The sequence below is a fragment of the Fopius arisanus genome, unplaced genomic scaffold (assembly GCF_000806365.1).
Source record: "Fopius arisanus strain USDA-PBARC FA_bdor unplaced genomic scaffold, ASM80636v1 scaffold00056, whole genome shotgun sequence".
NCBI lineage: Eukaryota > Metazoa > Arthropoda > Insecta > Hymenoptera > Braconidae > Fopius > Fopius arisanus.
In genome coordinates, this window is record NW_011887795.1 from 382,530 (window position 1) to 405,812 (window position 23,283).

Here is a 23,283-nt window from a genome sequence, read left to right on the forward strand (position 1 = left end):
TTTTTTTTTTCGTGTTTTCTCTTCTTCACAAATGGAAATTATCATTTTTCTTGTTTAAAATTTTTGGCGGTGATTTATTTATGTTTGATGTATGTTTTGTAGGCGACCAGTACCCACTATTCCCCCCCGAATCCCCGACAGACCGTACACTGGACGTTTGAACTGAGTGACGACAGTGCACCCTAGTTTAATCCCTTAAAAGAAAAAGAAAATAAATTGAATTCGTCACGGGGAGTTTTCCTGGATCCATTGAAACTGGAGGAATACGTTGAGGATGATGATCCTGGGGTGATGCTGACGAAGATGATGGAGAACTCGAGGAAATACTGAGGAATCGAGGAGAAATTCAAAGACTGCGAGACAATTCCCCTCCCTTGAGGTTCGTAGTTCACTATTTGTTATTGAAGATTTTTTACCCACTCCTGAGATCATCTGGATGCTCCAGATGATGATGTGCGAGCACTAGAGGACATGGCGCGATCTTCGAACTGGTGAACGCTTTTTTGAACATTTTTTTGAGATTTTTCTTTCACTGTGAGAGAGTCAAGTGGAATTATCTGGGAAACGCGTGGCTTCACGGAAAAATAGTATTTTATATTTTTTGTGGGGAATTTCTTAAGCTACAATAAATTCTTATGCCATTTTTTCGTGACACCACTTGTTGACGAGATAATGACGGGAGATGTAACGGAGTGGGAGATATCGAGTCATTTTTTCGTGTTCTATCACTTCACTGTTGCCTTTAATGATTAGTCGACCATAATTTGATGTAAGATAATGACAGATGACTCAGTTAGGATAGGACGAATCCCCTGGGTGCAGTGAACATGTGATTATTTCTAGTGCTCTTGCAGTCATTACAAAATTTATGATTAATTAATAATCAGTATTAGAGGGTTTATTATTAATTTTCGACTTGATGAGAACAATTTGCCTGGATTTTTTGCACTGAGACAAATTTATGTGAATAATCCCAAAATATTCGACTATTTTTTGTAAATATTTTTTGTTGAAAATTGGGAAAATCGAGAAAATCCACTCAGAGAGGAGCAATTATTTCCTCTGTGTTATCTTCCTCGCAAAATTATAAATTGTAATAATTCATCACGATTTTTCCTCAGTGCGAGAGATTAAATTATTCTAGCACCGAATGTGATAGTGCGAAATTTTAATTTCCCAATTATGTTAAATACCGATAAATCTTGATAATTATCCATCCCACCCGAAATAATCATGAAACCTTTCTTGTTGAGAATTTAATCAGCTTGAAAAAAGTCCTCTAACATTTTCCCCTCAAATCGATAATTATCGAGAAAAATCAGTAATTAACAGACTGTTGAATTCAAATTTTGCAACTTATCAATTTTGCTGCTGATTTTATAAAAAATTCATGAAAAACGAAATGAAATTGAAAACCTAATTACCTCTAACTAATGAATAACGTCAGGAGATAGGTCCCCAGTAATTAAAATTTGTATAATTTTTTTCAAATTTAATTTATTAATAATCGCGTAATTAGTGTATTGCAATGAATATTTAGTGGAGTTGCTGCAATGAGTTCAGTGCGATGACTCGACGGTGTACATTAATTTCCTATTGGAAAGATGCTTGCAACTTGTAAATGAATTTCTAACTAATTAAGAAGGACAAAATGATAATTGTTAGTATTAACGTTTAGGAATGGAGACGTCGATGGCAATTTTTTTTTTTTTTTGTATTAAAGTTTACAGCCGGTCTCCCGGGGCTGCAAGGCACCGACTGACGATCAAAATGTACCTACGATATTTGTGGAAAAGGAATAAATCATATTTGAGTACAAAACACATCACAATTCATTTAATTACGCGATAACCGAAAAATCCAATAATCATTTCATTTTGCACTCCTCAAATCTCCAATTATCTCCTCACCGAATCTTAATTCAATAACTTAATTCTTTATTCGACGTACAAACAATTGATCAATGAAAACGGGAAAGTACACGTTTCATTCCATTTTTTTCCTGTCAATTTCCCTCATCACTTCACCGTTGATCTTCTGAAACTCTGAATTCATTATTTCCCAAGTCTTATTCATGATCTCCTCCAGATTCTCTTTTTTCATTCCTTCAGTTGATATCGGTGGAAGAATCCTAATATAACTGGTCCCTAAAATAAATACAAATTCCAATTAATTCTCCAATTAATTCCCCAATTAATCCCCCAATTAAATCCCTTCATTAAATTCCGATTGATTTCCTACAGATGAATTAATGAATGCATCAATGGAATTGCACCATGAAAATTATCTCACCAGAGCCGAATTTTTTTCGTCGATCGTTGATGAAATAATATTTTGAAACTACAACAGGTTGAATTGGCGTTTGCGCAGCGATGGCCACGTGGAAGGCGCCTTTTTTAAAAGGCTTTAAAATACTGTCAGAGTGTCTCGTCCCCTCCGGAAACAGCATGAGTTTGGATTTCTTCCCCTTGATTACCTCAACCGTTGAATTCAACGCGTCCTGTGCATTGGTTCCTCTTCCACGATTGATAAATATCGTCCCCCACATGTAGGCAGCCAAACCAAAAAGCCCCGAGAACCAGAGGATCTCCCTTTTGGCGACTACTGTGCAGTTGTCAATCACTGGCCACAGCTCAGCTAAAACTGAATTGAAACATCAATAATTACTTCAATTATTCCATATTTTTGCTCGTTAATTTGATAAATCCAGGAATTAACTCTCATTTATCCCTTAATTCTTGGGGATTAATCCATGAATTGAGGATTTATCACAGTGTTCTTTGAGATGTTGCAATATTTTTTTGGTTGAGGGAATAAAAGAGGAAGAGGAAGAGATGTTATCTTACCTCCAAGGTCTAAACCGCTCTGGTGGTTTATAACGATAACAGCCCCAGATTTTTTCACGACATTCTCCTGTCCCTGAACGACGAACCTCAGACCCAGGAGGTTCAGAATTTTCCGCAATTGCCAGGCTGGAATTCTAGAAAATTGATTTTAAAAAATAGAATGATTTTTACAGATTTTTTTGTGTCTTTTGTCTTTTAAGTCTTGGGAACTTACAGAGCATTTCTCCAATCTCGGGGACGCAGGAACATGAAAGGCAGTGGCCAGGTGGTGGCAAAGGCACAACCCAGAAGAAATATTATAAATTTCAGTCTGTACCTCGCAGCTTCACTCAACGTGAATATCACAACCAGAAGAAACACTAGAGCAAGACCAAGAGTTCCACAGGAGATGCTGATCATCTTTATCATTCTGGAGTTAATAAACAAATTGAATGAATCACCATGACATCGAGTAGAATATTTCAGTTTATCATTTTATCGAGATCTGATGGAAAAAATGTTGAATTTCATTTTTCTGCACGAAAGAATCGCTATCTCATTCGTAACCAATTATTTAAAATTGCAACAATCTTCTGATAAGATTGGATACTAAAATTGTTCTTATATAAATTCTGCACACGATTGACGGTTTTTTAAATAATAAGAAATAGCTGAGTTCGGGAATTGAGTGATGTTTAGAGAATTGAGATCGTAACTCCTAATCCTCTCGATTAAATTTCCCGGAGTTAGCAGTGTCGATTAATCGCGAGGTATTTATTAGCCTCCGATGAAAACAAATACATCAGAATCTAGAGCTCAGGATTAACGATATTTTTACGACTATCTGAATTATTCATCGTGATTAAATGATTTTTTTTTCAGTCGTTATCGGTTGAAATTAATGTTTTTTTCTACATTTGATTTTTGATCAAAGTTCGGGGAGATCGTTAACGATTTTTTATCGTAGGAATAATCATTGGTATCATATTTGTTGATGAGGATTTTCTATTTTAACATTTTATCCGACGATTTGTTTACCTCTTTCTGACTTTAGAGTGAGAATTCCATCGTTTTTCTCTCACCAAATAAAAGATGAGTCACATCCAGTGATAAATTTCACTGCAATCATCACTGACATCACCTTTTCCAGTTCTCACACTTCATAGAATAAATTCTCCACTTCAATTATCCCTTCTAATTAATCCCCAATCCCTTGAAATCAATTATTCAAGTCCTTAATTAACTCCCGAACTAAACAAATAAATAATAACAAAATGGACTTTTGCTTGCGTTTATTTTCTCGATAAATTTCAATTAGAGTTTATTAATAATGTTGATTAAATAAATTCCCTGATTTCTTCTGGATCGTAAATTCCTAGATGAATTCCTCGTAATTTCCACGTGGAAATTTATTTCAATTACACTTCTTTGTATTCAAATAACTTACGTCCGATTGCGTCACTAGATGATCGTCCAACAGCAATTCGTCAACTGAGGACCATTCACTGGTGTCTTCAGGTCTGGAGATCTATTCGTCATTTGCGCTATTTCAACAAATTGCCCCCACCACCCTGAGATTCGATTATCAAAGGTCCTCGATAATCAGGTAATCAATGATAAAAATCATTTAATGAAATCACTCCGCAAAAATAAATCCCAATTTTTCCTCTCATCTCATGATTTCCCACCCCCTGAAATTATAATTAATATTAATTAATACAATTTCGTCAACTAATTAATTTTAATTGTTGCAATTATATTGTTATAATTATAAATTGATATATATTTTATTTAATTGATGTTATTTTCAACTTTTCTATTTACATATGCTTCAATTTTATTAATAATTTTATTATAAATAAATATAATGTATATTATTATTGTATCCATGATATTTTTTAAATAAATTACCGCCCGCATTTCGAGAGTTATTGATACGAACAATGAGAAAGCTGAACTTTCTTTTTTCAACTGTAGATGGCGCCAAATTTGACAGTGAGAAAAAATCCCTCCAACCGTTATTTCAATTCTGTTCAGAGAGTTCCGAGATTTCTCATAGATTTCTCATTTCCTACGAACACCAGTTGTAGTTAGGTCTAGCATTTTCTCGATGTAAAATGACAGCTCTGTCAAAAGCTAACGATATAATCCCCAAGAATTCCGTGGATGCATCAACAAAATGTGACAACACGAGAAAATCAGGAATTCCATGATTTTGAGGTTGAGTTAGTGAACAATGTGGAAATCAGAAGAATTCATTGTGACAGAAAGTAGTAATCAGTCAACAATGACGTATTCCTTGATAACATGACGAATAAACTGGAGATATCTCTAGGAAGCATGAGTGAATCGAGTGCAAAAACGTAAGACTGGGGATTAAACAAATTTCGTTATAAAATTCTAACAGTAACAATGAAAATCGTTGAGAGATCCTGAGAATCTCCCAAAATCTCTCACAATCAGAGAAGCTGAATAATAAATTCCCGGATTCATCATTAATCTCTTAAAACTACTTAAATATTATTTAATTAAATAAACAATTAACGATGTCGAGTGCAGTAAGACCAACTGTTTATTGAAATCGTTAAAAATCGTTGAGCAAATTAATGACCGCAAAGAACAAATGAAAATTCTTAATCAAAGAATTATCAAAAAATCGGAAATCAATTTCCAGAATGAAAAATCCATTCCGCATAATCATTAAGACCCCAAAGTACAACAAAATATAAAAAACAATTCATCAAAGCGAAAATAAAACCGTGAAACGTACAAAAGTAATAAAAATACCAATTAATCAAATCAACTTAATCCAACAAATAAATTAATTTATAACCGATAATTGTTCGATAATTATTGAAACTAGTGAATTGAAAGGTAAAGTGCAAAATAGAGTATGGACTCCAGTGATTAATCAGTCAGGAATAATTAGGATATTGTAATTAAGTGGTGGTGAATTTTTTTATGTTGTGAAGAAGCTGTCGAGCTCGTGTAGAATGGCACAACAGGTGCAGATATTTAATAATTGTGAAAGATTGACTGTGGAATTCGTTGATCAAGCGAATGGTGTAGTTAAAAGAATTGTCTCCATCGGGTTCCACATTTTTTTATCAACGACCAGTCATTTTGTTTATCACGGGGAAGCCCAGATTCTCGACGGTAGACACTCCGTTAAATTCCACAGAATTGATTTAACCGCTGTAGACATATGTAGTGACTCAAAAAATTTATTTATCATCGATGAAAATGGGCACGTGGTGAAGATCAACCCTGACACCCTTGAAATTCTCGACACCATAATCCTGAGGGACGAAGTGAAGTTTTGCAGCCATGGGTGAGTCCATTAAAACTCCAATGAATTTTTTCCAAATTTATTTTCACAGCTCCAGGCGTTTTCTTTCATTTCTCTCACATCAATCGGTTAAATTTTGATTTTTCGTTGATTTTCCATGAATTTGCGTTTTCCCATTTTTCACCATTCACCAGACAAAAAAAAAATCCATTTTCCATCCTTTTCACCTCCTGTGATGACCTCTACGGCATCCCGAGCTGCGGTGACAAATGGAAAATTCGAAATTCCAGATGCAAACAGGATAACGAGCCCTTGAAGCTGCGTTCCCTGTCGACATCATCGATATCGAGTCTTTTTACGACGGATTCAGGTCAGCTGTGGGCGTCAGGCTCGCACCCCCAGCTGTCGTTGTCCTCGTCCACCCCAAAGCCGGTGATATTCTTCGACGGTCGTACAATCGCCTCGACATCCTCAGGGTCGAACTTCCACGTGGCGATCGCGCGTAAAATACCAAAAACTCCAAAAGACGACACAGACAGTGAGAACGATCCTGACGAGGTGTTCGTATCCTCGTGTCCCCAATGCCTATCGGCAATGCGTCCCTCACCCCAGAGCCTCACATCCTCAGACACATGTCCACTTGCCCTCCAACCCCACCAGTACTCCTCAGATCAATCCATGACATCTATCACACCCCAGACCCACTCTCCCACTCCCTCGAAACTCCTCAACGGTCATCGACAATCAGAATCCTTGAAGGAGGAATCCAAGAGGAACGTCATCTTCATCAATACCGAGGCAGCCCGTCAGTTCCTGACACGACAGCTCTCGTGGGTATCGTCCTACGGCAATGTCAAGGAGGAGACAGAATTGTCATCGAATCCTACAGGACTGATCAAGCAAAACGTCTCCAACATGGCGAATCTAGTGTACGAAGGCGTGAAAACAATGGGAGATAAAGTAGCGACACTCTCACGTCATGTCTCAGGATCATCTGAGATCAATGACATACGCGATGACATCACTGGAGACTTCGAGGACCTTCTGGAGGACTTGAAACCCACGGGGACCAGTGTAAGTCTTGCTCACAGCCTTCGATGCGAGGAGTTCCCCTGGTCGTCATCTACGGGATCTCTGGAGCACGAGCTCTCCCAGCAAGGATTGAACGAGCGCATCAATTCTCTCGTGGATATTGGCACTAGTCTTCTGTCTACGGAGCTCTGGACCTGGGGGGACGTGGCCTTTGGACAACTGGGAACTGGGGACATCATCAAGAGGCCTAAACCCGTGCTAGTGACGAAGCTGCATAATTTGGGAGTTAAGAAGGTGTCGTCGGGACTCTATCACACGTTGTCATTGACTCTCGATGGAAGGGTCTTCGGATGGGGCAGGAACGACCACTTCCAGGTGAACTCGGACTCCAATGTCGATCAGAGCTCTCCGAAACTCATATCTCCGTCTACCTCAAAACGTGCCAGAGACATATCAACAGGGGACAAACACAGTCTGATTGTCATCGACGACGATCTCTTCTTCGTCGGCAGTCCATGCCCGGGTAGTGAACTGCCAGAGAACGACAGCGAAAATAAAGAGAATAGAGTTAGAATCACGAGACTGGATACCCAGGGCTCTATTAAATTCATATCATCGTCGGGTAATTTCTCTCTCTGCTCAACGACGACCTCAGCTTCTCCTGGAATTAACGATGACCTCAGGGTAGAGCAGGCGTTCCTCGAGGAGATGATCACGATTCATCAGAATCTGATAAAACCATTTCAGAAAAAGGCTGGAGCCACGCAGGAGGCGAATGTTTATGACACCCTGTGCAGATGTTATTCAGAATTGCTCTCCCTTACTGCTCTCAATGTTTCCACCCTCGAGGATTACTCCAATCAGATCGGCGAGGCCTACGAGGTGTCTCTTGTCTCTCATTACGAGGAATTCATTACTGTTTATAAGTACTATCTCAATGCAATTTGTGATGTCGTTAGTCTGGGGGGATTTGGACACATGGGGAAGATGATGAATGATCTTCCTGCAGTGGTCTCTAGACTCTTTGAGTCGTCAACTGGTGATCACCAGAAGAAAACGCAAGAGACCATCGCCATGGCTCTGCAGTATCCTCTGATAAACCTGAATAGGTAAGAGTAAAAATTGTACGGAAAAAATTGCTTAATTGATTTATTCATCAATCAATTTTTTTCGACAAATCGATATATATCGATTTATTCGATTTATCAATTCTATATATCAATCGATATATATCAATTTTCCCATTTATATCAATAATCCATGTATTTTTTATATAAGGATAATGTCTCAATATCATGTCTTGCCAGATTAATTAAATTATCGAAAAATAATTCAGATGTAATCGACTAGAATCGATTAATCGAAATTATTTTATCGATATATCGACATGTTTTTCTCGATTAATCGAAATATTTTTTTTTATGTACATTGCAAAATGAATCTATTTCGATTAAGGAAAAAAATTTTGAGCATATGTAAAATAATGATTATTGAATTGTTTATTTAGGTACAAAAATATTATTCAAAGTCTAATCAGAACGAACGGCAGCAAAATGGGAATAGAGCGACTGCAAGAGGCCCTGGTGAAGTGGGAGAGGATAATCGATGATCAAGAAAGAAGAATACGAGAGGCCGAGATGACAAGGGCATTCTGGGAGAGTTCAGGAAAACTCGTGGAGCTCCTGAAATCACCAGAGAGACGTCTCATCAGAGAAAGCCGAAGCCACCCAATATTTCTCCTGAATTCAAGTAGATTCTCATCCCACTGGTTCATCCTCCTCACCGACATCTTCATCCACGCATCAGGTGCCTCCCACACAGTCCATCAATTACCGACTCTCTGGGTGGAGCTCGTGGGGGATTCCGAGGTGATTCAGAACGCCATATCCATCGTCACACCTGAAGATTCATTTGTCCTTTACACCAATACCACGAGTGAGAGGAACGAGTGGTTCCAGGGATTTCAGGGCGCCATCAGAAACAGCCTACCCCGGGTAGTAGGAACAACACCACCGAGGGACAGATCCTGCTCTTACCTCTTCCTCAAGCATCCAGTGTTCAAGGACGCTAAGTACATCGGCAGATGGAGCAACGGAAAGGTGCATGGATTTGGGAAAATGGAGTGGGCTGATGGAAGATTGTACACTGGACAGTTCTACAAGGGAGTAATCCAGGGTAATGGAAGGATGGAGGCACCGACGCAGGGTATCTACGAGGGAATGTGGCGGGAGGGTTTGCAGTGCGGTTTCGGTGTCTTCAGGTACATCAACGGGGATGTATACGAGGGCCTCTTCAAGGAAGGTCTTCCTCATGGTCATGGCAGCAAGAGGGAGGGTCATTTTCTGGCTAGTGTCGCTACTGTATACATCGGGGAGTGGGCAGCTGGTGTTAAAAGCGGTTACGGGGTGATGGATGACATAATGACGGGTGAAAAATACTTGGGATCATGGAGTGGAGATATGAAACACGGCTGTGGCCTCATCGTCACTCTGGATGGTATCTACTACGAGGGGGTCTTCGCTCAAGATGTCATGACAGGCCATGGAGTCATGGTCTTCGAGGATGGTACACACTACGAGGGTGATTTCAAATCCGCTGGGACTTTTGGGGGTAGAGGTGTCCTTACATTTCGAAGTGGTGATCGATTGGAGGGCAGTATTAATGGCGCATGGAATGAACCTGTCAAGGTCACAGCTACTCTTCACATGTCGAAAGCATCGGGTCATCAGGAACCCTCCAACAGGCCACCGTCATTCGGTAAATTATGCGTTCCACCGGAGCAGAAGTGGAAGGCAATCTTCAGGCATTGCTATCAGCAGTTGGGGCTCATTAAGGAGGCGGATGAGGGGCTGAAGAGGGAGCGAGGGGAGAGGGGGGAGAGAGAGACATCAGAAAGAAGAAGTGAGACTCAAAGACTCTGGCAGAACGTCGCCGTAATCATCAACAAGTCCCAGCAGAGATCTTCAAATTCGAAAAAATCGAGTGATTTGGCCAGGGCTGATCGAGATAAAAACAGGATCATCACCGAGAAACTCATGAAAATTCCGGACCTAGGGGATAAACTAACGAGGGAAGTCTACAAGGAGATCCATGACTATCTGATGAATGCATTTGACAGTCGTCATCATCCTCTGGGGTGTCTTCTTCAGGAGCTCTCCGGTGTTTATACTGCAACCTATGGAGGTGTCAGGGTGCATCCTCTTCTGCTCTCCCATGCTGTGGCAGAGCTTCACAGTATTGCTCTCAGGATTTATGAGATTGTCGGTCTGTTCTTTCCTGCTCTACCACGAGGTGGCGAGGAGTTTGTCCTCGAGGACGATGGAGAACAGGGAAAAGTCATCTCTGCAGCTGGTGTACTACATCCTGTACTCCTGCCCAGGGTTCACTCAGCACTTTTTGTACTTTATGCACTGCATAATAAGAGGGAGGATGGTGCTTATTGGGAGAGACTGATCAAGTGGAATAAACAGCCTGATCAGACCTTGATGGGATTTCTAGATGTTGATAGGAAATTCTGGGGGAAGATCAAGGACGATCAAGTTGTCAGGAGGGATGGGGGATTTGGTGAGGCTGTTGAGACACTTCAGCAGCTCAAAACCACTTTTTCACCTTTGGAGAAGCTGCTCGTTATTCGGAGCACTTTTGAAGCGATGACGAAGGTGAGGGTCTTTTTATTTCAAAAAATCCTCAATTCCCTCTTAATTTTAAATTACTCTTGGATTTTGTCAACTCAAAAATTGATGGTAATGATTATTTCGATTGGTGGTAATGATTATTGATAGTAATTATTATTCCTGTGACCGTTTAAAATTGTTATTTCAATTTTCAGACAGTACAAAAACAATTGGGCACAACTTATCTCTGGACAATGGACGAGTTATTTCCAGTATTTAACTTCGTCGTTGTTCGTGCCGGTGTTTTACAATTAGGAAGTGAAATACATTTCATCGATGATTTTATGGAGCCATATCTCGTCAATGGAGAGTTGGGTATCATGTTCACGACTTTGAAAGCTTGTTACTACCAGATACTCCAGGAGAAAATGAGTATAACAGATTAATTACCATACTGAAGTGTTTTTAATGAATTATAATGTGATATCTAGCCGTGCGCGACCATTTTCCATTTTAAATTCGTCTAGTTGATTATTTTCAAGTGTGGGACAAGCATAAGAAGAGAGTATGAAATTGTTAATAGAGTTTCAATCGTTGACGTGTCAAAACTATTCAGTTTATACGTAAGTATGGGAATTTCATTAATCGTGGATCGTTGAGGAATTCATTGTGGAAGTGTGCAATCTATTTTGTGATGAATGAAGAGGATATTTATTGAAATACATGAACAATTGTTTTTTGAAATTGTTGTGAGCGTTATTCAATTCCTTTACCATTTATTCTATTCTTTTAAAAGAAAAATGCGCTTTTATTACGTTTTTAATTGATAACTTGATTTTGGATTTGGAGATTAAATTGAAAGAAAATTCTGAAGCAAGTGTTAATGATCGAAAAAAATCATTAATTAATTCGAGTGCAATAATGTGAGACTCGGTAATCAATCTAGTAATTACAAAAAAAAACTCAGGAAATTGTTTTAACAGAGAATGAGTTAAGACCGATGGATTTTATGAATAAATATTTATTAATACATCGCTCGTTTACATTTTCATATCTTTTTTGAAAATACATGGGGCAGTAGTAAACCATTGAGGAATTACGAGAAAAATTGTTTAATTAATTCAATGTTTAAATGATTTTAAATCCCTTCTCCAATTTTTATTCTATCTAGACACGATCGCAAATTGATTATTTATTACACGATTATTCAATGAACTTACATCTAGCGTGTGAAATCATTTTTTTAACTGAAGAAAATAATAATTTCAAAGTGATTAATTAATTTTCCGGCGATTCCGGTGTTTAATTTGTTTTTATTCACTCGAAATGCAAATCGATATTCACCGATATAAATTAAGTAAGTGATTTGTTCGTTAATTGATGAAGAATCATTAATTCCAATAAAAATTAATTCTAGTTCAATGATTTCACAGAATTATAAATCCTACAACACAATTTCCTAATTTTTTTTCTCTTTGTTTGACGAGTGCTCACATTATCAACTCAATACAAATCATTACCAACTGAATTTAAACCGCTGGACGTTCATTAACTACGATTGTTTGTTTAATATTTACATTAATTAATGTGAATTGTTTAGTTATGGTAAGTTGGTGTGAAGTGGCTTCACCGGGTGTTGTTTATAACTCGAGAACCAGTGGTTTTAGGAGAAAATGTAATTAGACTTTTTTGTAGAGGAGAGAATTCTCCAGGAAAAGTTCCTCTGACATTTTTCTCCAGGACCAGCCGCTTCTGAGTTAATTAAGCAATTAGCCGGTGACGTGATATTGATCGTTTAATGAAATATTCGAGTTTTGTTGATTGTTTAATTATCTCGGTAACGCGTGGTTTTAATAAAAAATGTCAAAAAAACAAAATTGTAGGGAGTTTAGTTCCCCACGAAAAATGTTTATGACATTTTCATATTGGAGTACGCGTTGTCGAGATAATCAAGTAATTGAGATAAATGGATATTCCGTTTTTCATGGATTTCCACTTCACTGCGGATTTTCTGTTTGAAATATTATTCTGCGGTTTCAGCGATTCAGAAATGTACATACAAATTAGCTAAGTGAGTAATTAGTCTACTGGGGAATAGAAAGTCTGCTCAAGGTGGGAAATTCATGGAAATTCAGAAATTTAAACTATCCTCCAACAAAATTAAAAAAATCAAATTTCCTATCAAATCGAGAGAAAAATCGGCTCAACCGTTGGAATGTTCAAATTTATTAAAAAATGCACCGAAAAAATCTTAAAAAACCAAATAAATAAAAAATAAATGGGGGAAAAATAATAAAACACAAGACTCGCAATTTGTCGACTCAGGTGTAATCACCACAAAAAACACTCACTGAACCAAAGAAAAAAAAATCAACTAATTCCTCGAAAATCGAACAAAATTGACCAACAGCCAATAAAACCCATAATTCAAACATTTTCCTTTATTATCTCACATATAAATCCACTGTTACCTTCTAATTACGTTCAATGATATACAAAAAATTCATCCACACTATCTAAATGTCGAATGTTCGAAAATCATTGAAAAAAAAATTCAAAAATCACCTCCAACAATTTTCCCATCAAAAAAAAAAAAAAAAAAGAACGCTAAAGCCCACTAAAATATTCCGATCAATAACTCAAGTGCGAGAAAGTAGATTTGACAATTTAATCAGTGAAGTGGTGAAAAGTTGATGAGTCAAAAAATTCTGGGAGCATTATTTCGATAATATCGCAATTAATAGAGTACGAGGGATAAATCGAATGATTCCGAGTCCCCCCAGTCCTAGAAGCCCGAAAATAATCTCCTTCTACGTCTCCTGTAATTGAAAAAACCTCTGAAGACCCTCAATGACCCCCTGTGTAGACATCCCTCCATTCCCCTCTTCCCCCCAGGGCCACAAAATACTGTGGAAGGATAAAAAAACGGAAGTTCAAAAGGATAAAAATCCCCAGCGACATAAAAGAATTCCTGGCTATCAGAATTATGCCCGACACGAGAGACCGAGAGGCCCATGCCCCTCCTCCCTCCCACCTCTCCCGATTACCCTAATTTACTCAATTAATCGATAAATCGTCGATTAAACCTATTTACCTACTCATCTAACGATTAATTAATCAATAATTCGTAGTGGTAACAAAGAATTGAGTAATTAAAGATATTACCACCACAGCTGATGGAGAAAGAAAGTTTTTGCAGGTGAAGAAACGAAAAATTGAAGGATTCCAATTATTTTTCAAATTCCAATGTGTTTTTTTTTTCCTTTTCTTTCGGTATTTATAATATACTCACACACCACATGAGAGATCAGCTGAGCTCGGTTATGCTTTTTTTTCCACTTACTTTTATTTATTTTTCGGTTTTAAAACTGTTTTGCGATTTTTTTGTTAATTATTTTAGGGTTTGTTGGTTTTTTTTCTGTTTTTTTTTTCTTCTTCTCGTTATTTATGGTTGAAGATATTTATTCGCCAATTTGTCTCGTGGTTTGATTTACGGTTTTTTTTTATTTAAATCAAATCGGCAACATTCATTGGCATTTCATCGATGCGAGTGTGGTAGTGCTGCTCGATATCATTCATGGTACGCTTGTCATCAGTGGTGACGAAGTTTATAGCAACTCCCTTACGTCCGAAACGTCCACCACGACCAATTCTGAAAATATCAGTCATTTTTTTAGGATTTTAATGATTTTCTCCCGCTATTTACATTGAAAAAAACGTAATAAATGTAACAACATGTTCTTCACCGCTAATTATCTCCGCGGAGATCGTTACCAGGGAAAAATCCCTCAGAACATTTTTTCAAGGGAATTCAATTCCCCACAAAAAAGGTCTCATCAATTTTTTTCTCATCCCACTCATTACCGAGATAATCCACCAATCAATCATCCACCGTTTTTCACTCCCACTAATTTCCCGGAAATTCGGTTGTGCCAATCGCACGAATATCTCAGTAACGAGTGACGCCACGAAAAAAAGTCGTTAAACCTTTTTTGTAGAGCCTGAAATTTCCTCGAAAAAATGCCTCTCATATTTTTTGATAACTCAATTAATTATCGAGATAATAATAATTCAATCGAACCAACTCACCTGTGAATGTAATTCTCACGATTGGAAGGAATATCATAATTGATAACGAGTGAGACTTGCTGCACATCGATGCCCCTAGCAAGTAAATCAGTCGTGATGAGTACACGGGATGAACCAGTGCGAAACTGCCTCATGATGACGTCTCTTTCCCTCTGCTCCATATCTCCATGCATTGCAGAGACAGTAAAATCCCTGTTGTGCATATTCTCAGTAAGCCAATCGACCTTACGACGTGTATTGCAGAATATAACAGCCTGAGTGATGCTCAGAGTGTCATAAAGATCGCAGAGTGTCTCCAATTTCCAGTCCTCACGTTCGACAAATACGTAAAACTGTTTGATACCCTCGAGCGTCAATTCTTCCTTCTGCACCAAAATAGTGATGGGATCACGCATGAAGCACTTGGACACATCCATCACATCATTTGGCATTGTAGCAGACAGCAGGATCACCTGGACCTCCTGACACAGTAGCTTGAATACATCGTGAATCTGATCCTTGAAACCACGTGACAGCATCTCATCTGCCTCATCGAGGACAAACATTTTAATGCAGTGGGTGCGAAGGGCACGTCGACTTATCATGTCGTAGACACGTCCTGGGGTACCCACCACCACGTGGACACCCTGCTCGAGCTTACGCATATCCTCACGTACATTTGTACCTCCGATGCAGGCGTGACACTGTGCCTGCATAAAATCACCCAGAGCAATCACCACTTTTTGAATCTGCTGGGCCAATTCTCGAGTTGGCGCAAGAATCAATGCCTGGCAGTCGTTAACTGCTGTATCGATCTGTTGGAGGATGGAGATCGAGAAGGTTGCCGTTTTTCCAGTTCCAGACTGGGCTTGGGCAATTACATCACGTCCCTTTACACAAGGGAGAATCGCTCGCTGTTGAATAGCCGATGGCTTTTCAAAGCCATATGCAAAAATTCCCCTCAATAACTCATCCTTCAAGTTCATCTGGTCGAAAGTCTCGATGACCTGTCGAATAAATAATAATTCCATGAAAAATCGGGGGATTATAACCGAATATTATTTATTATAATAACAATATTATAATAAATATATTAATATCATCAAATATTATTCGAAATCATCGGTCACAGCCCTATTTCAATAAATCTGTGCCATCATCACATGATTCAGAACTCCTGTCATTTTTCTCTAAAATATCAAAAATATATGGATATAAAATCTACAATATCTCAGAATCTAAGAGAAATAATGAAATTCTTGTGGATATCTTTTTGTAGCTCTCGTTGCCCGCCGCAAAACAAGTCCTAACGAACATTTCGCTATCTCTCTTAGATTCAGTGATATCCCTCAAAAACTCAGAGCAATGCGAAATAGAGGATTGAGGTTATGTTCTGGTAATGACCTCAATTAATTAAAAAAATATATATGACTCACTGTATCCCAGTTGGACTCGATGACGCCTTCGGGCTCCATTCCCGGTGGTCCATCGTACCCCGGCTGTTCATTTTCTCGAGGACCATTTTTAGAATCACCCGTCCATTGATCCTCGTTTCTGAAAATCAAAAAAATATCCCACAATTAATGACTCATCCCCCAGACAACAAAAAAATTAATTTACCCCGACATGATACACTGCTATCTCCAATAGAAGAAATTATAAAATGCTATTATCAACTTGGTAATCTCGAAATAAAACAATCCACAAGAAGAACAAAAGGCTCATTTCGCTGGGAAAACAAAATGAAAACTATTTTTTGTTATTTTTCGTATAGATTTGAATTTTTATTGCAATCGGAGATGAGACTCGAAGAATTTTATTGTTTTCTGCACTGACTAGTGACAGGGAATGGAGTTTTAGTTATCGATTATTTCAAGTGCGCGTCGAGGATTTATCCACTTTTTCCGCTGTCAATGACTCATCGATTCTCATGGGAGTGATCTTGATGACGTGATCATTCAGAAAATTAACGTGAAAATTTAATTTAATTTGAAAACTGAAAACATTCACTGATTTTACAGATTATTATTGTTTTAATCATTTATCGTGAATGATTAATCGAAATTATTTATCGTCTCAGCCGGTTTTTTAGAATCGATTGGAAGATCGGATTGGATTATTTATTCGTATCTGGAATTACGCGAATTATTGAATGAGATAATATTGCAGATGAAATGGAGTTCTAAAAATTCTATAAAAATCGATCTCTCCCCGGAGCACTCGACAGCCCCTAAAAATCAATATCACCATCTGGCGTCATGAAACAGGAGCTAATGGATTTTCCCGACGATAGAAAAATGTTTAAAATCATTGAAAAATTGCTCCCCTCCCTAAAAAAAATATTTAAAACCCCTCGAAAATGTGGGACATCCCCGGATTAAAATCCACACAAAGCAATTCTATGCCGCATCCCCAAAACCCGAAATAAATCCTCGAAGCCTGAAATCTCTGAACTGACAGTATATGACTTATCCCTGACGAGTCATCGCCACTCGACTAATCATTAAAATTCCCAATGACGTTTAAACAATCTGAATAAACAATTCCGGGAAAATAAAATAAAAAAAAAATAAATAAAAATGCTAAGATCTCATTAAATCTCCTCAAGCCTCTCAAAAATATAAAATCCTCAAATTTCCAAAAACCGATTGTCTTCTAACCACCCGCAATAAACAATTTTAATCGTCCTGAAAAATCCGGAAACTTCCATCAATAATTATAAAAATCTAAACAATACTTAAAAGAAAAACAGAGCCACCAAAACCCTCAAAAAATCTCAAAAATGTTTTCCAAAAAGATTTAAAAAACAGGGAAACCCCCCCAAAAGGGACCCACACCCCAAAAAATGACAGCCAATCCGCAGAACCCCATTCCCCCATTCTCAAAAAACCCCCCGCCCCCATCATCATCAATTCGCATGTGTCCCACGATGGCTTCACATCCGGTTGTCGAAGCACGTGTCAAAAAACGCGATAAATCATTGGCAAAAAAAAAAAAATTCCCCCCCAAAGCCAAAAGGCCCCCCCTCCCAAAAAGAAACCCAGCGAATTGTCCCCCCAGTGGGAGTGGGTGTTAGTGAATTTAGCCGCCAAATTTAATCACCCCAGGATGGTGTTAAAAAAAAATGAGGTGCACGCCATGTTGTCAGCGTGCAATCGCACCGTCAGTTTGTCTGAGGCTGGTGAAAATAAATTTGCGAAAAAAAAGGCTAATTGTTGATTTTGCCGATTGTTCCGAATTTAGTGGTGACCGGGGGCCTTTCATTGGCACTTTAACGAGGTGTTTAAGAATTTATTTCAAGTATTCTACGTAATAATGAGGACAAACTTACCTTCGTTCAGACGAATACGACATGTTCCACTCACAGTTGCGCGACGGAAAGGACGAATTCCTATTGCGTCACTGGTATCAGTTGATTTTATTCCGCTCGAGGCGCTGTCCACAATTTTCTAGGGATTTTTCGACTTTTCGTTTTTTACTAGTGGCGGGATGATTCGAATTGTACAATTTAAAAAATATTTATTTGATATTCGTAGCTCGAACTCTTCATCGATTGATTAATCTCGATTGATTCTCGAATTTAATGAATTATTCAATTTTTCTTTTAGTAGTTCAAATGATTTGGGCAATGAGATGTCTGAGAGTCAGCTCTTCTCTGACTCACCGACTCAAAATCGACTGATAGTTTGAATTCCCTTCACAAGTTTTCTAGTTCCGAGGGAAAATTACAGGGAAGGGGAAAAGGGCTTTCACCCATAAAGGAAAATCGGTTCAGGTAGATTTCTTCTCGTTAATCCTTGGAAACAATAAACCCTGACCTGGGGAACCTTCCAAACGTCGGTCGGAGGGTGTCAGGTAATAAAAGGGACAGTTTCACTCATAAAATTCATCGTTTACCTGGGAAACCGAAATGAATACAATAAAAGCTGACATTTTTCCACGAACAATTTACCACCCGTGATTTTACGAGTAGCAGAACTCCATTCATTCAAATTTATTTCTTCATTCATTTGTATTTGCATTTTTGTATGCAAATTGTTGATAACCAAACAGTAAAGTTATTTATTTATAAATATTCACAATTTCCTCAGATTATTCTATTGCAATTTGATTGACAAATTAATCTCTCTTTGATTAATTCTCTCGTATTCAAACTGCCCGCTAGACTCTAGTGAATACCGCGAAGCATCTAGTGTTTTATCTTCGGTAATTTCCGACTGGGCGGGGGTGGGAGAATGCGCGGATTTCCGCGGGCGAGAGGGAGTGGGGGAATGCGTGGATTTCCGCGGCTGGGAGGGGGTGGGCTCGTCCCGTGATGCATTTTGTGGGTGTGCGAAGAACCCGTAAAATATAAAAATTTTTGCCTCGAACTCTCAAAAATTACCCACACCTAAATTAATATCAATAATTAATAATCGAATCAAAACACTCGTCTCTTCCGAAAATTATTTTATTCATCATTAACGCTCTTATAAATACTTTCTATATACTCCACTATTTACATAAAATTCATAGGTACAAAATATAGATTGTCTGACGTATATATACAATGACAACAATTAATTCCTTAAAGCCAATAATTTTCATATTTTCTCTCTGCACTCCGTCTCTTAATCAAATTTGTACAAAACAATGAAGAATTCTATAAATTCTCCAGAATTACTGGAATCCAATTCCCAGGATTCAATCAAGAACTGAAATAAAAATTCCTGCAAAAAAAAAATCCCGTGGGAATCCCGGGCTTTCCTCACAAGAACGCACAACCGAGAATAAACAACAGAACAGCAATAGGAAAAAATACGTAAAGTCCAACCCTGGGATGACAAACAGACAAGAGCAACGAGATGTCATCGTCCTCGTGCTCGATGCCATCCCTGGTGGGCATTTCCACGATGACTCTGTCATTAGACATGACATCCAACGTAAACGTGCACTCACTGACATTAACGCAGCTCTTGGTGACGTTTTCATACTGAAACGTCGGCTTCCATATATCAAATACAGCGTGAATATCATTGGACACGAAGTCATTGTCGCTGTAGAAGATGTAGTAGTAGTACCCATCCTCGGTGACATTGTGATGTGTCTGCATGTGAAGGCCAGAGCCATTGAAAAGATCATCGATGCTGTGGCAGTTGGTCTGAGGGAATTTTGCTGCCAACAGGATATTCCCCTCGTAGCAGTCGAAGAGGCCCTCCTCGAAGGACGACACCGAGGACTCATCCTTCTCGGGGATGATGAAGGCATTGCCACCGTGTTTCACACCTCTATCCAGCAGAGCTGGAGGTTTCACGGGCTCTTGACTTCGCTTCACTACCCGGTGAACAGTCGAGGGCTTGTACTTGTGGGAGATGTAGATCTTCTCACCCTTGCTGTCTTCCTCTGCTGCTACGTCGATGCCTGGAGACTCCAGCTGGGACTTGAGCTGTTGGATTTTATCGTCTGTTCTTTGGGATTTTTGCTTTTTTGAGGTCAACATCCTCAGATAATCCGACGTACGCGCGAAAAAATAATTTTTTTGTGTTGGGGTTAGAGGATTGGGAGCTGGAAGGGCAGTCGTGGGGATTGGGGATCGACGGGAACGAGAGAGAAGAGGAGAGGAGGAATGTCCAAGGAAGTCTTCCTTTTCTTCATTTTTAATTGATATTTTTTTAATTCTATTCAATTTCTCTGGCGATTCCACGCCTTTGAATTCACCCCCATCATAAATTTTTTCATCAAATCTCTTCCTCACGTGTCTAACCCGTCGTGAGACTTGGGGACCATAATTTTGGGATCGATTCGGAGTCTTGGAGTCTCGGGAGGAAATTAATTCTGCGATGTAGGACTGGACGGAGGGGCTCAGACGATTCAGAGTCTCGGAGGGGATTTTCACGTGCTCTGGAGTAGGATCAGGACTCGAAATCCCTGCAGATGGTGTCGGTAGAACCTCTTGGGGGCTGTCTTGCCCGCCGGATGCTCGAGTCTCAATCAATTGAGCGTTCGTCTCGAATGTTATTTTCACTTGGTTTTGCGCTGATGACAGGAATATCCCGTTTCGTCGAGCCTTGTTCTGGTTATGGTCCAGCAGACCACAAGTGCTCAAGGTCCTCTGGCCCTTCACCACGAGAATCGATGCCCCTGGTGACCTGTTAAGGAATTTTTATCGGTTCAGCTGATTGAATATTAATAGGAGAATAAATATCCTGATGTCTAGACGATATCCAAATTTTTCATTTAGGTTTTGTTTGAGTTTTTATCACTCCAGAGATCGATGAAGAAATAATTATTCACATCTGCTCTGTTGCAGTGATAAGAACTCGGGTTTCAATTCGTCTGTAGATTTCCACTAGCTGGGATTTATTGAAACTTTTAATCATTTGTGTGAATGTAATTTCATTATGATAAGGAAATTATTCGGAACGAACGTGTCAATTACTTTGAGCAAACAGAGAGTGCGACAGTCGCTCCTCGGAGAAGATAAAAGCCCCAGTATTCCAGGGTATCGTCAGGCAAGGTCATGCTCTTCTTCAGTCTTATGTGTTTGCGATAGGATGTTACTTCGGGTTTATGACCCATTTGGAAGGCGTTGAAGGTGCTGTTTGTCATCGAGAGTGTGTGAGCCTGCGGACATAATTGATGATTCTGAGTCATTATCTCAGTAATTATTCATCCCATCGAAAAAAATCAAGTATCATTTTTTTTAGAGAATTTCATTATCCAGAAAAAAGTGTGGTATGATTTTTTCGTAAAGTGATTTGGGTCAGAGATAATTTCAACTGTAGACAGAGCGGTTGAAGGAAATGGAAAGTAAAAAATAGGAATTCTGGGTTTTGATCGTTGATGGTGAGATAGAACCGATAGAACTCACGGAGCAAAACATTGTTGACACTCCATCGCTAATCTCCATGATATCCGATTCGGTGACAGCGTATATGACGTCGGCATACAGCTTGTGCCTCAAATAAAGCGGCATTACCAATAAAAATATCGGTACAAATGTCGTCAGGAGGCAGAAAATAAGGACCCGCTTTGCTCCGTGCATTTTGAGCGCCTGTGCACCTACGAGTTAATTATCGATTAATAAATCCTCCAGATAATTCAATCTGCAATCGACTGATAAAATTCAGACGTCACTTCTGACGCTCCCGAGTTCTCTGTCATCGATAAAGCAAATTATCTCGATAAATATCGAACCTACGTAAAAAAGGTATAAGACTTTTTCCCGGAGAATCTTCTGACCTGCAAAAAATCCTAATTAATTTTTTTTCCAAAATCAATTGTTGTCGAGATAATCGCACGAGTAAGAGCTGTGGAATTGAAATGAATTGTTTTATTACTGGATTTTATTACAGTTGATGAATTAATTGAAAATTCTCATTCTGTAATTACTGATGATACCCACCGTTAGGTCCCCCTCTGGATCCGGAATTTTTATTACTCAATCAGCTTTGACACAACCAACCGGACAGAGGGATTAGAGATAAGAAATCATTTGTTCGTGATAAAAATTACTCTCTGACGTAACGACAACTGCAATATTTCAATGACTCAAGCTGATACTCAATTAAATACTTTTATACACTTGGACCTGGTGTATTCTTTTATGCACTCGGACTGGTGTATTCTTCAACAATATTCGACTGTTTTGGAATTAAAATATTTCCTTGTTCGTTTCTGCAAAATATTTTGAATTTCTCGCGCTTCATCAGAAATGAATTAATTCACTGAGAATTCTTTTAAAATATCCCAGTCGAATGAATTTTACGCAAAAATCAACAACTCCAGGAATTTCTCGGTGAATAAATAAATAATTCAATTAATTAATAATGAAAATCCGGCGGGAATTGTTTTTTAAACCCCTAGTTTCAAGGGAAAATATTTCCTCATTCGAAAAAGAATTCCGTCAATTCTTCTTTTAATTACTCGATAATTAAATCTGACTAAAAATAAATAGATTAAAAATAACCGAGTGCGCAGAAAGAAATATGAATTGTCCCATTTCCTATTCTATTTCTCAACGATTTGAAATAATTACCTGACGATTTATAAATAGAATAAATGATGGAAACATATCGAGAGGAAAACGATAGACAACCGATTGCAACTAATTATAATTGTCATAGAATTTTAAATTCCATTCGCTCCTAAACTGGCACTATGAATTTTCATACTCACTTATCGATGGAATAATGAGAGATGTGCACCGAGCATTGCACGAAAAAAACGCCTAGTTTCTACATAAATATTCCGTTGGATGTTAACATGGCCGAAACCGATAAGATAAGGGACTAATTGTTTTCCCACTTTTTCCATTCGTGATTAAAAATTCAAAGTCAGTCGTGTCGACCTGACATTTCAGCGGCAACTGGATCTTCACATTTTCCTCTCATTGAAAAAAAGAACACGAACGAAATGACGAATGTAAACAGAACACGTATGTACACGTATATGTGACTGTGCGTGAGATTATTAT

General features: G+C 38.5%; 5 protein-coding genes across 17 annotated transcripts in view; 2 read left to right on the forward strand and 3 right to left on the reverse strand.

Annotated features, from left to right (window-relative positions):
• The window catches only part of shi (dynamin-1 shibire), a 17,739-nt gene extending 16,013 nt beyond the window's left edge, over positions 1 to 1,726 (forward strand). For 8 of the 9 annotated variants that reach the window (XM_011307820.1, XM_011307827.1, XM_011307822.1 and 5 more), the window contains one exon: positions 103 to 1,726. In XM_011307820.1, the coding sequence (XP_011306122.1) occupies positions 103 to 166 (64 nt within the window). In that variant the 3' untranslated portion in view covers positions 167 to 1,726. The remainder of the gene's footprint in view (positions 1 to 102) is intronic. The other variant, XR_892321.1, reaches the window with a different exon arrangement.
• Positions 1,727 to 1,814: 88 nt separating this feature from the next.
• Agpat2 (1-Acylglycerol-3-phosphate O-acyltransferase 2) lies at positions 1,815 to 4,379 on the reverse strand. Of its 2 annotated transcripts, none has more exons than XM_011307829.1 (5): positions 4,273 to 4,379; positions 3,061 to 3,255; positions 2,847 to 2,980; positions 2,293 to 2,643; positions 1,815 to 2,147 (listed from the first exon to the last, which is right to left on the reverse strand). In XM_011307829.1, the coding sequence occupies exons 2-5, from the start codon at positions 3,252 to 3,254 to the stop codon at positions 1,987 to 1,989; spliced, it is 840 nt and encodes a 279-aa protein (XP_011306131.1). In that variant the 5' UTR covers position 3,255; positions 4,273 to 4,379; the 3' UTR covers positions 1,815 to 1,986. The 2 variants fall into 2 exon arrangements, with proteins under 2 accessions (XP_011306131.1, XP_011306132.1); XM_011307830.1 differs by lacking the exon at positions 4,273 to 4,379 and adding an exon at positions 3,864 to 4,265.
• Positions 4,380 to 4,847: 468 nt separating this feature from the next.
• On the forward strand, positions 4,848 to 12,952 carry Als2 (Amyotrophic lateral sclerosis 2). The gene is made up of 4 exons (XM_011307845.1): positions 4,848 to 6,156; positions 6,405 to 8,255; positions 8,654 to 10,805; positions 10,976 to 12,952. The coding sequence occupies exons 1-4, from the start codon at positions 5,819 to 5,821 to the stop codon at positions 11,204 to 11,206; spliced, it is 4,572 nt and encodes a 1,523-aa protein (XP_011306147.1). The 5' UTR covers positions 4,848 to 5,818; the 3' UTR covers positions 11,207 to 12,952.
• Positions 12,953 to 13,183: 231 nt separating this feature from the next.
• On the reverse strand, positions 13,184 to 18,248 carry LOC105268345 (eukaryotic translation initiation factor 4A). Its single transcript, XM_011307843.1, has 4 exons — positions 18,160 to 18,248; positions 16,265 to 16,382; positions 14,850 to 15,835; positions 13,184 to 14,412 (listed from the first exon to the last, which is right to left on the reverse strand). Exons 1-4 carry the CDS (start codon positions 18,180 to 18,182, stop codon positions 14,268 to 14,270), a joined length of 1,272 nt encoding a protein of 423 aa, XP_011306145.1. The 5' UTR covers positions 18,183 to 18,248; the 3' UTR covers positions 13,184 to 14,267.
• Positions 18,249 to 19,262: 1,014 nt separating this feature from the next.
• On the reverse strand, positions 19,263 to 23,229 carry LOC105268344 (Mucin-3B). Of its 4 annotated transcripts, none has more exons than XM_011307839.1 (4): positions 22,986 to 23,229; positions 21,679 to 21,869; positions 21,247 to 21,431; positions 19,263 to 20,956 (listed from the first exon to the last, which is right to left on the reverse strand). In XM_011307839.1, the coding sequence occupies exons 2-4, from the start codon at positions 21,850 to 21,852 to the stop codon at positions 19,576 to 19,578; spliced, it is 1,740 nt and encodes a 579-aa protein (XP_011306141.1). In that variant the 5' UTR covers positions 21,853 to 21,869; positions 22,986 to 23,229; the 3' UTR covers positions 19,263 to 19,575. The 4 variants fall into 4 exon arrangements, with proteins under 4 accessions (XP_011306141.1, XP_011306144.1, XP_011306142.1 ...); XM_011307842.1 differs by lacking the exon at positions 22,986 to 23,229 and adding an exon at positions 22,846 to 22,964; XM_011307840.1 differs by lacking the exon at positions 22,986 to 23,229 and adding an exon at positions 22,213 to 22,552.
• Between the last annotated feature and the right edge of the window lie 54 nt (positions 23,230 to 23,283).